Source organism: Triticum dicoccoides, chromosome 1B (assembly GCF_002162155.2).
Source record: "Triticum dicoccoides isolate Atlit2015 ecotype Zavitan chromosome 1B, WEW_v2.0, whole genome shotgun sequence".
NCBI classification, from domain to species: domain Eukaryota; kingdom Viridiplantae; phylum Streptophyta; class Magnoliopsida; order Poales; family Poaceae; genus Triticum; species Triticum dicoccoides.
The window spans coordinates 684830534-684846287 of record NC_041381.1 but is presented as its reverse complement, the minus strand read 5'-3'; the positions used below and the strand labels follow the sequence as shown (position 1 = coordinate 684846287).

Below are 15754 nucleotides of genomic sequence, written 5' to 3'. Positions count from 1 at the left end.
CTCCCATGGCCTACCCAGCCCTGGTCGCCTGCCTTCGTCCCCCATGGCCGGCGGCTATCATCGCCCGCCCTCCGCTGGACCTTCTCCCACCACTGTGCTGGTCGCCACCTCGACCATCCCTCTAAGCCAAGCCCCGATGAGAAACTTCGGCGACCCTCCTGCACCCATCCCCCCTTAAGTTTCATATACTCACTCTCGCCGGCTATCACCTGCTTACGCTCGTAGAGCTTGGCCTCACCGTGGTCGGCGCTCCACATTGTCACCGTCTTTGGCCTCACGATGCGATTTGCAAAAAGTGGCTGACACCACACAAAAATTCAGGCACATGATGTTCCACAAATCCGTTTTAATTCATAGGCTACAAATTAATGTTGCTTGTGACAAAAAACACCCAAGCAGCAAAAATAATGTTTGGTACGTAGGAAATATTTGGCTCGCCTCTTGCAGCCACCCGCAATTCCGTGGTTCCTCTCACCTCCGTCAGCTGAGTAGTTCAAGGTTAGGCTTGTTTGGAATTGATTCCCACCGCCCCTTGCTCCATCACGGCAGCACCCGGAGCGGTGACCTTGAGGGGCATGTGGGGGTGTTTTCCGACACTCCTTTGGGGCGGCGGATTTGGTGTAATTGTTGCCGACGAAACGGTGCCGACAACATCAATGGATTTTGTTCTCCAACTTAGGCCCTGCTTCAACAGTCACAATCTTGGGGATGTGGACGAGCACCATAAAAGGGTGTTTAGGAGTCAGAACAGTGGTCGTCACTTAGTTGCTTGTTAGAAAGTATGTGAACAGTCATTGCAGAAAAATAGATGGGAGAGATGATATTTGTTAACGAGGTTCACCATTATTGCTACATCTTTGGGGGCATAACTATTTGCGCTACAGATTAACGACAAGCCTATCAAGGCCATCAAACACATCTCAATCGTTGCGCCACGGCCTGTTCGGGCAACACTTGACCGTTCAGAGCTTGACGTCGCAGGAGAATTAGAGGAGGGAGGAGAGAACCTCGCGGGACTTCTCTACTATGAGGATTAGAGAGAACTAGAACTAGCTCTAATGTATACCAAGTCTAAATTAGAACTAGAATAAGAGAACTAGAGGAGGCTCTAAACTTTAGAACTTGTGTATCTCCAAGGGCCAAATCCTCTAGTATATATAGGTTGAGAGAGGGGAGGGGGCGCCACCAAGGGGGGAGGACTCCTCCCTCTTGCCCCGACCTAGGGGTACCGGAGAGGAGGAGTCCTCCCCCTTCTCCAATTCGGCCCCCAAAGGGGGCACCATTCACTAATGGGTTTTATGTCCAATTATCCTTTCCCCCTATAGGTCTTTTATTATTTTCTCTAGCCCAATGACTTAAATAGATTCCAGGGGCCTCCCAATAATATTGGAGCCCTTTACAATTTATATTTAAGTCCCCCAAAATCATTTTCACCTATATATGATTTCTCGGTATTACCGGTACTCCCCGAAACACTTCCAGTAACCTTGAACGCTTTTGGTTTCTCTCAAACTATTTTATCCTAATGTTTAAACGAATGATATTCGATTGAACATTTGGTTATCATTTGCTATTTCCTTTGCTTCACGGTGTGTTACAAAACCTGAGGTGAGATATATCGGTATCCCCGTGAGTCATTCACAATTTCACATGCTCACTATACAGGTCTCCTCGTTACTGTTTTGTTCTTTCTCGTTGTCATGTTCTGGCATCCTTGTGAGCTAGTCACCTATGTCTGTCTAAACGACGATGAATGTCGTCACACTGAGAGGGATCTAAAAAATCTTTACATCGTTAGAGGAGCAAATCTCAATCTTGAACTATCTTGCCCCATGTCATACTTTTTGATAAACCTGTAAGTTGTCATTAGGATCACTGTGTTACAGATGACGAAACCCAAAGTGTATTGCCCGGTATGAAGTTACTCGATACTCCCATGGTCTAAGGAACTAGGCATACATTAAGTCTTCGTGTTATAAATTGTAGACTCGATGATAACATCTCTAAGTATAACAAACAACTTGGGTCAATTCAATATGACCGTTCTTCTAACATCATACTCTCAATGTTGTCGACATCCTTATTTCATTAAACAAATGCCTATGAGTAGGAAAAGGTAATCACCATACAACACTTGAGATAGTCCTAGAGGCAAGAATAGGAATCAGGTTTACCATTGTTGGATATTTCTACTCATAATAAGGCTCTACTAGTTTTTCTTTTGAATAGTAATAAGGCTCTACTAGTTAATCACATACGCAAATTCTTTAACTATAAAATTTTGCCATGGATAAAGATGATGTGGGAATAGTATTATTCTCTTGCACCACCTCATGGAAGGCTAGTTGGCTAATTATGGTGGAAATCGGTTCTAAATCCATCGCCTATATACAAACAAGTTGCAACCTGTCAAGCAAGAAAAGAAAATACAATTATATTCTAGGAAAATGGATGGTTGGATCATAGCCTTCAAGATAGACTTCTCAAACACCTCTCCTTTACAACAATTAATGAGCATGTCTTTCTTCATAGTGCTATGGAAATTGATAACCTAGAGGAAGTATTTCATAGGTTCATCTTCAAGTCAAGATGTGGCCCAGAATGATAAATGGAGCTACTCATGTAACTCATCAAGCTACTGTGCAATGAAGATGTACAAATTCTTAAGAGGTGGGGGTGATGCTCACATTCTGTTCATAAAGCTCTAGAGATGTGCTTCACATCTGACATACATATGTTGGTTGTTGTTACATGACATAATTAACACCAGGAACCTTCTTAGCAGAAAATCTTTTCACCTGCAAGGTTACAACTGTGCCATCTGCAATAAAGGGCAAGATGATACCTTTCTCCTCTTTTGAGACTACACTTTTTCTCAAAAAAATTGTTAGAGAATCATTCCCAAAAAGAATAGAGGAATATTTTTCTTTGATGAGGTTGGTATTTTTATGCAAGCTCTACCTAATGATATTGCTCTAGATATTATAATCATGGCCTGCTGCCTGTTGGAGCATCTGGACTCAAAGGAATGACAAAGATTTCCGCAATGTCGCCCCTCATGTTCAAGGGTGGTGCAACATTCTCAAAGAAGGCATCAAGATCATAGTTGTGAGAGAAAATCATCACAATGTTGTTGCTCTCTCGTAAGATTGGTTGGGTAACCCCCAAGTAGAAGGGTGAAGTAACCTAACAATAAGAGTGGTTGTTGGGTAACCCCAAATGACGGTGGCCTTGGGCACGCCGTCGGTCCACTACATGGACCGCCAGATGGGTCGCCCATGTCCAGCCATCCGGGCAGATCAGACGGTGCGGAGATGCCCTGAGAGGCCCCTGCGGAAAGCCACTCAGAAACAAACGACTCGGAGGTGCTATTCGCCCTCTACGAGCCCCGGGAGGCGGTTACTCCAACATCCTTTATAAGAGTAATTATCCAACAGAGTTTGACAAAACAAATACATGGATCAACACAAAGTCATCTTCCTGGCGATCTATGTGGCTACACATACTTGCTTGATGATGTGCCCTAACCACGCACCAATGCACACCATCTAAGCCGCCCCATGACAAGTCGAGAGCATCATCCGGTCTAGTAAACCCTCAGCACGCACCGCATGCACATGCTCTAGAATCCGCCGCCGCCATCTTGCATTGCCCCAACTTCAGGTGAGATCAGCGCATTGACCTTGCCAGGCCCAACTATCGTCGACGCCACCACAACGCCACCATCCTTCGCTCGTACATCAAGACACATTCGTCGTCGAGACACTGCTGCACCATGCCGTCGAGACCCACCATCGTTGATGCGGTAGATGCCATGCCGCTCCACCTTCTGACTCCAGCAAGCAACTACTCCAAAATGATGCCCTCAAGAGGGATAACGACGCTGAAAGCGCCGCCATCGTCTGCTCTGGGAGTCCCCGGTGAAGGGTTTCCCCTCGCAACAGCCCAAGCGAGGAGATGTTTGCAGTAATGATGCCTTGAACAAGGAAACTGCGCATAAACACAACCATCGTCCACCATGACCGAAGTCGGAGCTTGGTTTTCGCAGATGGCCACTTCTGCCCAACTCACAGCTGGCCGGACCGCCCCTGAAGTCACGCAGCTTGTCTCCAAGCCCTGGTGGTGCGTCAACGATGGGATCTTTTTGGCTCCGACTGGTGTAGGTAGGCGGCACCGACTCCTCTTCTCCGACGAGGGTGTGGCGGATTAGTGGCAGCCCAACGCAGTGGTGGCAAGGCTGCTTGTCGCTGGCGGGCGGACCCGATCTGGTCCCAGATGTGCCACATGGGCTGCGCCTTGTCGGCAAGTTTCACGGCTCTCCCGCGGCCGCGGGCGCACGAGATTGCCACCACTAGTCCACACCCGCTGCCACGGTGACCTCGTGCAGCTGTGTCCTACCAACCTTGTAAGCTCCTTGGACCGACAAATAGACCTTTTCCTTTGGATCCCATTTTAAAGCCCATGAATCTTCCGTGTCCTCATATACTGGCACACCAGGATCATCTTCACATCAATTGCCTAGAAAACATCGTTCGTCCTAGATTCATATCAACCGTTCAAATCCAAAAAGGCAGATAAAATTTCAGGTCGCATGTTTGTGTTGCATATTTTTGAATTTATTCGAGGCTCATGGATGATGTTATTTCGGTGGAAGACAAGGTTTCTGTCGATTATGAGACGTTTGTCATCTGTGTCTCTTTTTTTTCGTCATGAAAGTATAAGTGAGTGTTTAAAGAGGACTTTTCGTTGCGAATCAACCTGTGGTTGAGTTGGTTAGGTGGACAGTGGTATCCCCAAGCCACCAGGATTCAAATCCCGGTGCTCGCATTATTCCTGGATTTATTTCAGGATTTCCGGCGATGCGCATTCAGTGGGAGGGGACGTTCCCGTCGACGACGAGACGCCTACAGTGACTTCATAAATTTCAAGATCATATGCCGGCTCAGTCTCTCGAAGGTGCTCATAGGGATAGAGTGTGCGTGTGTGCGTTCATAGGGATGAGTGTATGCGCGTGTATATGAACGCTTATGTCTGTACCGATGCTAAAAAAAAAGGACTTTTCGTTCCAGCCGAACTGGACGAAAACCTGACCGAGTCGAATGGATCGCGCCCGGACGGGTCCGACCCAGAGACCGGCCCGTCTCGTTTCTTTCTTGCGTGCGAGGCCAAAGCCGCCGCAGGCAGAGCCAATAGCCAGCGGAACCCCCACACGCACGCACCGTCGCCTCCAGCTCCACATCTCGCTCGCTCGCTCGCTCACCGCGGAAGCCGCCTGCTAGGGTTCGACCTCCGCCATGGACGCCGCCTCGCTCATGGGCCCCTCCTCCGCCGACGCGCCCACCGACGGGGAGCACCGGATGGGCACCACCATCGTGGGAGTCTGCTACGACGGCGGCGTCGTGCTCGCCGCCGACTCCAGGACCAGCACCGGTACGCACGCCCCCCCGCCCCGATCCCTTGATGCGCCCCGTGGATCCAGCAGCAGCGGCTAGGTCTAGGTCAGGGTTGGAGATGGCGCGCCGGGCGTCCGATTCCGCCGCTCGTAGATCGAACCGAGGGATGCGGCTGGTGCTGCCGGCCATGTTATTAACTTGTTATAAAATACGAGGCGCCCCCTCCTAATTCAGTGTCTTTTCCCCTGGTATTCTAGTTGCGAGATCACGGGAAACCCAGGATTATTAGATAGAGGCAGACAAACCCAGGATTTGCTACGATAGTTATTATTATTGGGTCCTGCAGTGCTGTGTTTTGTCAAGTCCGAAACCTTCTTACCATTGTCACAACGTTCTCACCGAGTCCACTGGAGAACATGGCTCCCCTGAGGTGTTAATTTACTGCTGTGCTATCTCCTTAGTGTTGCAAAGTCTTGCTGCGTATGTTTGGATTAAATAAATAAATGAAGCCGGCATTTGATCTGTTTTGCTCTCTGCATTTTTATTTGCTTCGCTTAATGCCTGTTTGCTGCCTGGGTACAGGAATGTATGTGGCAAACCGTGCTTCGGACAAGATTAGTCAGCTGACTGATAATGTCTACGTCTGCCGCTCTGGATCTGTAAGTGCTAGTCAGATATCCTATTTTCTCTTCATATATGCCGTATGTCTCATGTGTAGCATGCTTCTCAATGTTCTCATTATCTTGCAGGCAGCTGACACGCAAGTTATTTCGGATTACGTGCGTTATTTTCTCCACCAGCACACGTAAGTACTTTGTGCAGACCACTTTTTAGCATTGAATGAATTACATGGAACTTAGATCCCGTAGGTCATGATCATAGTCAATTGAGTATTTGATTTGGTAGTTGCTGATGTTAAATTTGTCCTTCATCATGTACAGAATCCAGCTTGGGCAACCAGCTACCGTGAAAGTTGCATCCAACTTAGTTAGGTTATTGGCCTATCAGAACAAGGTATATCTTCTCTAACCTTCGAGATAACAAGAGATGGTGCTTAATATTTGTTTACCTTCTTGACACACATGTCATGCCATTATTTATTTATTTTTTATCAATGTCCAGAGCATGTTGCAAGCTGGAATGATAGTTGGTGGATGGGATAAATACGAGGGAGGCCAGATTTACTCGGTCCCTCTTGGTGGAACGATTCTGAGGCAACCATTCGCAATTGGAGGTTAGTTTCCCCAATAGTAGGAGTGCATCATTCCTTACCTATACTTGAATAGTTGAGTTGACATCTTTTAGTAGCTTCTAGGGCTCTTTTGCAACAAACCTTGTGCACCCTGGCAAGCTTGTACTCACTTAGTCGGTTGCGGTTTGTAGAACATACTGGGATGTTAACCACACTTCTTATCCTGGTTGAGTGCAATCTGGCTCCGTTGAGTGCTGAGAAACACTGAGCATGCAGTTATGCTAATCCGGCTTTAGTGTATGATATACCAGGTGCATGTTCTCACACTTTATGTTATCACTGGGCTTTTCAGGATCCGGTTCCAGTTACCTGTATGGATTGATGGATCATGAATGGAAAGAGGGTATGACCCAGGAAGAAGCTGAGGTACGGCATTTAGTTTCTTCTGAGGAACTAGAAAGAATTGGGAGATCTTTTCTGCCAAAAAAGGAGTGATAGGACATGGTTTATTTAATGCATGAGGCACAGTCCAGTCTGAAGCTATGTTCAGTTCCCATATTGCTTCTATTCGCTGCTTATTTTGTAGTTGTGTCATGAAATGGTCTTCTTATTTCCTTGAAGTAGAATAAAGTTTTTTGATGACTTTTCTGTCAATTTGCCTCATTGTTGACATTGTGAGAATAGATTGTAATATTAATTACAAAGTCCTGAATTTTTTTGATACCCGTTACATAGTCCTGAATTGTATGGCTGAACCATCATTTCTCATTAGTCCAAGCTTTGAGTCATTGCAGCGCATCTTCTAACATTTTCTTCCTTGTCCTGATCTCGACAGAAGTTTGTGGTCAAGGTGGTTTCCCTTGCTATTGCTCGTGATGGTGCTAGTGGAGGGGTTGTCCGCACTGTTACTGTAAGTGTTCTTTTCATACAGATTTCATTCTTTGTTTCTTTTGGTTGAGAAATAAATAGACAACATTATGGAAATTTGGACTTGCTTATTTGAATTGACTTATTTTGCAACATAAGGATGATGCAACCTCTCTTGTGATGGCTTTAATAACCAAGATGAGATATCAGTCAAAATTGAAACCAATATCTAACAGTCTTGTGATGGTTTTTAAAATGAGATGAATAAAATTTTAAAACAGCACCAACTTTCGTAGCCTTGATTTTCTGAACTTGTTTAGATTGGGTTGTGCTTAAAATGTTATTTGGAATAGGATGGCACACCTTTTTCTGTGTTGGATCTGGTGTCATCTTGTCTTAACCCCCCTTCTTTTTGTTGAAAAGTCGTGTTTGTTTTGCAAACTGTGCCTCGGGTAATCTTAGCAGCTTGTCGAAATGTGCCTCCTTGTTAAAATTGGAGGTTGCATCAACTTGTTGCTTAATAACTGCTCTTTGTTTTCCCAAAGACTTTGTCTACCTAGTTAGACGTACTGATTTGAGAATTCTTGCACAGATTAACGAGGCGGGTGTTAAGAGGAGCTTCCACCCTGGTGACAAACTGCCACTGTGGCATGAAGAGATGGAGCCCCAAAACTCTCTCCTCGACATTCTCGCAGCCGGGAGCTCTGATGCGATGGTCCAGTGAAATCCTGTTGTACTGATGACTTGTTCTAGATTTGAGCCGAACGTTGCTTGGAGGAATAGATTCTGCTGGCACCAACTTGTTTTCCACCTTGTTATTACAACTTAAAATAGTTTTGGTGTTCATGCGTCTACGAATCATCTTTATGGATATGTGCCTTGCGGTGAACCTCGACTATGGCATATGCTTGTGTCAACACACACAGCTACGTCTTGTTCAACGAAATGCAACCTGTCATTGCTGGCTGAAGATGTACCTGCGAAAACTAGGCGCTGAAACTTATACTGGCCGGTGTAGTAGTGAATAGTGTCCCTGGAAAGAAAAGAAAAATTCTAGAACCGCAGAGAGCAATATGGCTTAGGGCATCTTCATCGCGCCCCCAGAAAAGCCTCCCCAGGCGTTTTTTTTCGTGCCGGCGCTGAAAAAAGGCCTGGTCGCGCCCTAGGAGCCCGATTTTCGCCGGCTTGGGCCGAAAACAGCGCCGACGGATCCAGCCCGAACCCGGCGCGCTGGGGGCGTCCGGGGGCGCCGGGTGAACTGTTTTGGCGCGAAAAAGCCGCGGGCCCACCGCGTCAGTGACACGGCTCTTTTCTCGGCCCTTCGTCGTCCTCATCGCCTCGTTTCCTGCGGCGAATCAATGCCAAAGCTGCCGCACCGGTCAGCCTGCATCATTGATGCCTCACGGGCGGCGCAGTGAAGACCGGACGACGCGCGTCCCTCGCCCTCCCTCGCCCGCCACGCGTACACACGGTGACACGCGCGCCTTGGCCTATATATGAAGCGCCCCGGCGCACTCGGCGACTCACACTCTCCCGCCGCCGTCGTTTCCTCCCTCTCCTCTCCTCTCTTTCGCCGTCCCCAGTTCACACCCATGGCCGAGCGCTTCCAAGGTGACGGCGCGGCGGCGAACGGCTTCGGCCGCCGCCATCTTCACGAAGACGAGGCTCGCCTCCTTTACGAGGCCGAGTACCTGGTCCCGCCGGACATGCGGGTGCCCGGGACGTGAAGGATCAGCGCGGGCGGCGTGCCGGTGCCCCCGGTACCGACCGGCGCGGCGCGGCGTGCGGAGATCGCACGCATCCGCTCGAACCTGCCGCGTGCGGCGAGGGAGGCGCCACGGTACGCCCCCGACAGCCTGCTCTGGGAACCTTACTTCCGCCGCCGTCAGGCCGAGCAGCTCGAGGCCACCAACGGCGTCGTGCCCTCCGGCAGGCTCAACGCCGCCGGCCGGCGTCTGTGGTGGGGCGTGCCCGGGCGCACGTTGGAGGCCGTCCTCGAGTACATCGAGGGCGGCAACACGCCGCGCATGGAGTACCCCGCTCCCCCTTCCTTCTCACGCCGCCGGGGAAGCTCCTGGACCCCGAGGCGCATGGAGACCTGGGGGTCCTCCTCCTTGTCCGGCGGCTCGCCCTGCCTCCGCCCTGTCAAGCCGGAGCCCCAGGACACACCGGTCAGCGCGCGCACCCGCAGCTCCGGCGGCGCCAACGCCTCTCCACCAACCGGCCGCTTCGTCCTCGCCGAGCCCAAACCGGAGCCCGTCCTCCCCGCGGAGTACGAGGAGATAGCCCGGCGCGGCTTCTCCGACGAGGACGCCATGCGGTGGGCGCGGGACGACTACCTCCGCGACGAGATGGTCCGGCAGCGCCGGGCCCTGGAGGAGATCGCCGCCCGCAAGCGTGGGCGCGAGGACGAGCACGGCGTCGTGGTCCTCGACAGCGACGACGACGACGACGCCCCCGGACCGTCCAACCCGCCGCGCCAACCGGGGGAGGGATGCAGCAGGGACGGCGGAGGCGGCGACAACGACGACGACGATGATGACGACGACGGCGGTGACTACACGCGGTTCTACCGCCTCCTCGGCATGTAGAACCGCGTGGGCGGGCGGCGAGGGAGATGGCGGGCGGCGAGGGAGACGGCGGGGGTAGCCCGCGGTAGTTTTTTTTCTTTTTTGTAAAATATGTTTAAGTTTGAATGAACTCGCCGATGTTTGCGTTAGATTTGAGTCGTTTTTGCGCCGTGTTTGACTTTTTGGACTAACCGTGGGCGCCGCGACTGGGGGCATCACGCCCCCAGTGCGCGGTTTAGCGCCGGTGCGCCCCCAGGGGGCGTTTTTTGCCCCTCCTGGGGGGCCAATGGCTAGGGATGCCCTTACTTTGGAGACTTCAAAAATTTGTGTGACTTCTTTAACATGTCTGTAGAAAAGTTAAAGTAAAATAGACTAATTGGACCCAGGTTTTTGACCACCCCGATAAAGATACAAAGCAGATTTTCTTTTAAGAACAGTCAGCACCCAGGTTTTGGATTAATCAAAACAAACCAACTCAGTACAGATGCAAGCGCTTATATACATGCTTATACACTCACCTTTATAAATGCACACACGCACACCCTATCCCTATGAGCACCTTCGAAAGAAGGAGCCGGCATATCATCTTGAAATTTACGAAGTCACCGTAGTCGTCGACGGAAACATCTCTCCCACTGAATGCGCATCTGGAAATCTTGAAATAAATTCAGAGATAAATGCGAGCACCATGCTTTGAACCCTGGTGGGCTAGGGATACCACAGTTCCTCTAACCATCCAACCACAGGTTGATTCGCCTTGTGCTTATAAGTTGTCAAGGGCCATACTATGTAAGCAGTCGTAACTCGTAGGTACTCATACTTCTCTGGAACCTTGATGTTTGTGGTGAAGGTGGCCTCCTTTGATATTGGTCGTCTCGTGATGGCGCGTCACTGTAGAGTCTCCCTTATGCTCTGTTTTTTTACTAGCACATATGCCCGTTGTTCCAACGGCAGAGTTATTTTTTTGCAAGAAGCAACGGAAAAGATAATTGACGTGTCATCCAAAAAATTTGTCTTCACAATGGTAGGCGACAGAGCAAGGAGTTATTGATCTTCACGCCGGACATGTTTGACACGCAAATCTTGATAGTGGTGGGGTTGGTCGGTGCGGTGGCGAGCACCCAACTCATGCCTTCTTTTTCTCCGGGTTTGCCTCCATCTTAGGGTTGTGCCTGCCTCCTCATTTGGTGGCTACGCGGTGACCTTCGGGACACGGTTGCTTCGACCACTCTATCTTACGACAGCGTAACCATGTGGATTATTAATTGCAACGCATAAATCCCATTTCATTAACATAATCAGGCATGAATGTCCCCTTTTTTGATGGTTTATTCTCTTTAATTATTTAGTGCTCAAGTGCCCATAATTTTGCTTTAATTAAAGCCAAACAACATATTCACTTTTATTGCCACGTGCCCACAATTTCTTTCATTTTTAAGCATAGAACGAACATGCACCGCTATACAATGGCTAGGGCAAATATTTATGAAAATACTATAGCATCAGATTAGAAATATTTTTTATTTTTTAACATTGAAAAGAAAATATGAATTGGCGAATATTCTTGGAAATGTGAACAGTTTTTTTAATCCTGAATAATTTTCAAAAAATGCGAACAATTGTTTTTTGAAAATTCCAATATTTTTGGAAAAATGCGAGAAAAATTAGAAACATTAATATTTTTGAAATTCACAAACAATATTTTGAAAACATGAAAATTTATAAAAACACAAATATTGTTTAATTTTTTTAATGGGTAACATTCAAACCAATTTTAGAAAATGTTTTCTCAGATGAAAATATTATTTTAGATTTGTGAACATTTCACTAAAACAAGAATATTTTAAAATATGAAACATTTTTAAAAATGTATTTTTTCTAATAAAATATTGAAGAATTTTTTAGAACACAAAAATTTTCTAAAAAATGAAAAACTTTCGAAACAGGAATTTGTGAAATGTTCCGAACATTTTTTCAAATCAGGAACAAAAAAGTTTGAATTCTGACAATTTTTTGAATATTTGAACAAAAATTGCAATTCTGAATATTTTTGTAATTTTTTACTTGACAGAAAAAATAAAAATAAAGAAGGAAAAAAGTAAAAGGAAATATAAAAGGGAAAGAGAAAGGAACAAAAAGAGAAAAATATAAATAAAACATCAAAAAATGGAAATGGGCCAGCCCAGTCTTCGGCACCCTGTGGGAAGCTTCCAATATTTATCGCTTCATGCGACAAATAAGGTCTTCCTAACTGAGTGGAGAAGAATAAGTGGGCTGGCTTCGTTGGGCTGGAGCGTGCACGGCCCAATTATGAAATTCTAGACAAACCTTTTTTCTTTTCTAGCGGATAGACACACAAAAGTTTAGTACCACCTCGGATAGAAAAAAATCGATGGTGAATGGATGAAAAAATTGAAGAAACGCACCTTGCTTTGTTAGTAGTAGGTATAGATTTTGCCCCTTGATGATATGTTCTTTTGGTTCCCAAGTACACAATGGACCAGCTTGGGCTTGATGATTTGAACGGACCATTCTACAATGAGTAAAATGCATTACGGGTCACTAAACCTATCCATCATAGTCACTTTGGTCATTGTATTAAAAGAATGATATGTTCCGGTAACTGTACTTGCTCCAACGAACCCACACGGTTACTGGCTACATTTTTCGCTCGTATTTTGTATGTATTTTGCCATCATGTCACTTTTTGACGGGTCCACTTGTGCACATAGGAGGTACGTGTTAGGGGGCCATTTAGATATTTTTTTTTTGCAAAATTGCCTCGGTGCACCCCCTTCTCTGATTCGGGGCCAAATTCCTCACTTGTTTGAAAGAATCCTATGTCTCTCCACTGTCCGCCCCACCGATCAGTGTCGTTGCTCTCTACTGTCTGCCGGCGCCTCTCTCTTGCGCGTCATGTCTTTGAGTTGCTCCCGCTCTGCCCAGCACCACCGCGCCTCTCAACCCCTATGTATAGATTACCCCAATGTCACGATAATCCGCAAGTTGAATACCAAAACATATATCAAGTGAATCAGTAGAACACCCCATTGTGACCATGAGTATCCATATGCAAGACATACATAAAGTGTTCGCAAATCCAAAAAGTATTCAATCTGATAATAGTGAAACCTCAAAGGTAAAAACTCAATTCATCACAACAAGATAGAGAGGTAGAAACACCCATGATCCAACTATATTAACAAAGATTGCGATACATGATCGTGCCAAATCAAGAACACTAGAGAGAGAGATTAAACACATAGCTACTAGTACAAACCCTCAGCCCTGAGGGTGGACTACTCCCTCCTCATTATGGTGGCCGCCGGGATGATAAAGATGGCCTCCGGTGATGATTTTCCCCCTCCCGCAGAGTGCCAGAATAGGGTCCAGATTGGTTTTTCGTGGCTACAGAGGCTTCCGACAGCGGAACTTCTAATCTAGGGTTATTTCTGGGGTTTATGTATTTATAGGATTTTTTGGCGTCAGTTCCACGCTGAGATGGGCCACGAGGGGCCCACCACCCACCAGGGCACGCCATGGGGGGGGGGGTGCCCTGGTGTCTTGTGGGCAGCAGGGCCCCCCTCTGGTGGTTCTTTGCTCCATTATTTCTCTTTCCTTCCAAAAACAATCTTCAAAAAGTTTCGTCCAATTCCGAGAACTTTTATTTCTGCACAAAAAACAACACCATGATAGTTTTGCTGAAAACATCATGAGTCCAGGTTAGTTCCATTTAAATCATATAAAATTGCACCCAATCGATATAAAATTATTGTAAACATGGTATGAATACTTCATAAATTATAGATACGTTGGAGACGTATCAGCATCCCCAAGCTCAATTCATGCTCGTCCTCAAGTAGGTAAATGATTAAAGAAATGATTTATGAAGTGTGAATGCTAGCATAGTGCATAAGTTTGATCAATGATAATTTCAATCACTTTCCTAGCATCATAATAGCAACTCTTTCTCATAAAACTCATAATGATAAAGTAGCAATCAATTCACATGTTATGGTTCAAACAATGCCTTCTCTTGAAACTTAACAACCTATATTCTCAGTCACCAAACAATTGCAATTCAACTTATTCAACAAAGTCTAAGTAAGAGCTCCACATACTCAATCAACATATATTCTTCTATGATTGCTAGTACTCAAAGCATATTTTTAGAAAAAATGGCATCCATCGAACACAGAGAAAGATAGGGGCTTAATGTTTCACCCCCAACTCATTTATCATAGAGATAATTGTCAAAAATAATAAATCATGATCAAATATATTTGACTAGCCATATGTGCCTAGATCTTTCCACAACACATGATGCTTGCCACTACTAGAGAACAATTGAGGTTGAAATGAGAATGCATACTATTGACTCTTGCATAAAAGTAAATACTAAAAAGTAAAAGATAGGCCCTTCACAGAGCGAAGCAGAGGTTGTCATTTCATTTTTTGGAGCACAATCTCTTAATGCAAAGGACGTCATGTTATATTGCCCCTTATGATAGCAACCTTTATTATGTAGTCAGTCGCTTTTATTACTTTGCTGTCACAAGTTTGTACAACGCTTACTTTCCCTTACAATAAAAGATCAAACATAGTTAGGAGCAATTTTTTTTGCTTTATGCACCGATGATAACTTACTTAAAGGATCTTATTCAATCCATAGGTAGGTATGGTGGACACTCATGGCAAGAAACTGGGTTTAAGGGTTTTTGGATGCACAAGTAGTATCGCTACTTAGTACGAATTTTTGGCTAGCAAAAGATCCTAAGCAAACACCTCATGTTGGAGGATCCATAACAATATCACTTCTATGCAAATACACACAACCATAACTCATTACGTTGTCTTGCTTGTCCAACTTCAACTAATTTTCTCAAGTTTGAAAATAATTAATGAGTATTCACAATCATAGAAGATGTACAAGATAATATATTTGCAGGTGAAAGTTCTCTTATACTAATCATTCATGAATTGCTTGTATGACCAATATTGTGATTCTCAAGCTTCAAAAGATTTCACTTTCTAAACCCAATGTGAAGCTACTACTAGGCATGATATGAACATGTAATTTCAACTTCATGATATTCAATTCATTCAACAATTTACTCATAGGATATACGTGAAGCACAAGAGTAAATAACAAACTACTCCAAAAAGATATAAGTGAAGATCAAGTGAGTAGTTAAGTAAATGGGTAGCTATTTGAGGACTCTCTCTTATTTAAAAACTCTCAGATCTAAGTATTTTATTAAAACATCAAGCAAAACAAAATAAAATGACATTCCAAGAATAGCACACATCAAGTGAAGAAGCAAAAACATATTCTCAACCGATACTAACCGATAGTTGTTGATGAAGAAAGGTGGGATGCCTACCGAGGCATTCCGAAGCTTAGATGCTTGTGACTTCTTGAAATATTATATAGGATGACTTGGGCATCCCCAAACTTGAGCTTTTGTGTCTCCTTAATTCCTTTTACATCACGGTTTTCCTAAATCTTAAAAGCTTCATTCACACAAAACTCAACAAGAACTCGTGAGATGAGTTAGTATAAATCAATGCAATAACCTTATCATTTTCTACTGTAGAAAATTACTAAAATTATAATTTAACATTGCATACTAAATGCCTATGCATATTTAATACTCCCATCCTCAAATAGAATCATTAAATAAGCAAACATATGCAAACATAACAACAATCTGTCAAAATAGGACAGTCCG

At 45.6% G+C, this 15754-nt stretch overlaps 1 protein-coding gene across 1 annotated transcript; it reads left to right on the top strand.

The window, feature by feature from the left end:
- The first annotated feature begins 5177 nt into the window (after positions 1–5177).
- Positions 5178–8341, top strand: LOC119349665 (proteasome subunit beta type-6-like). Its single transcript, XM_037617750.1, has 8 exons — positions 5178–5430; positions 5976–6052; positions 6143–6198; positions 6335–6407; positions 6516–6627; positions 6938–7011; positions 7421–7495; positions 8045–8341. Exons 1-8 carry the CDS (start codon positions 5295–5297, stop codon positions 8174–8176), a joined length of 735 nt encoding a protein of 244 aa, XP_037473647.1. The 5' UTR covers positions 5178–5294; the 3' UTR covers positions 8177–8341.
- Positions 8342–15754: the final 7413 nt, after the last annotated feature.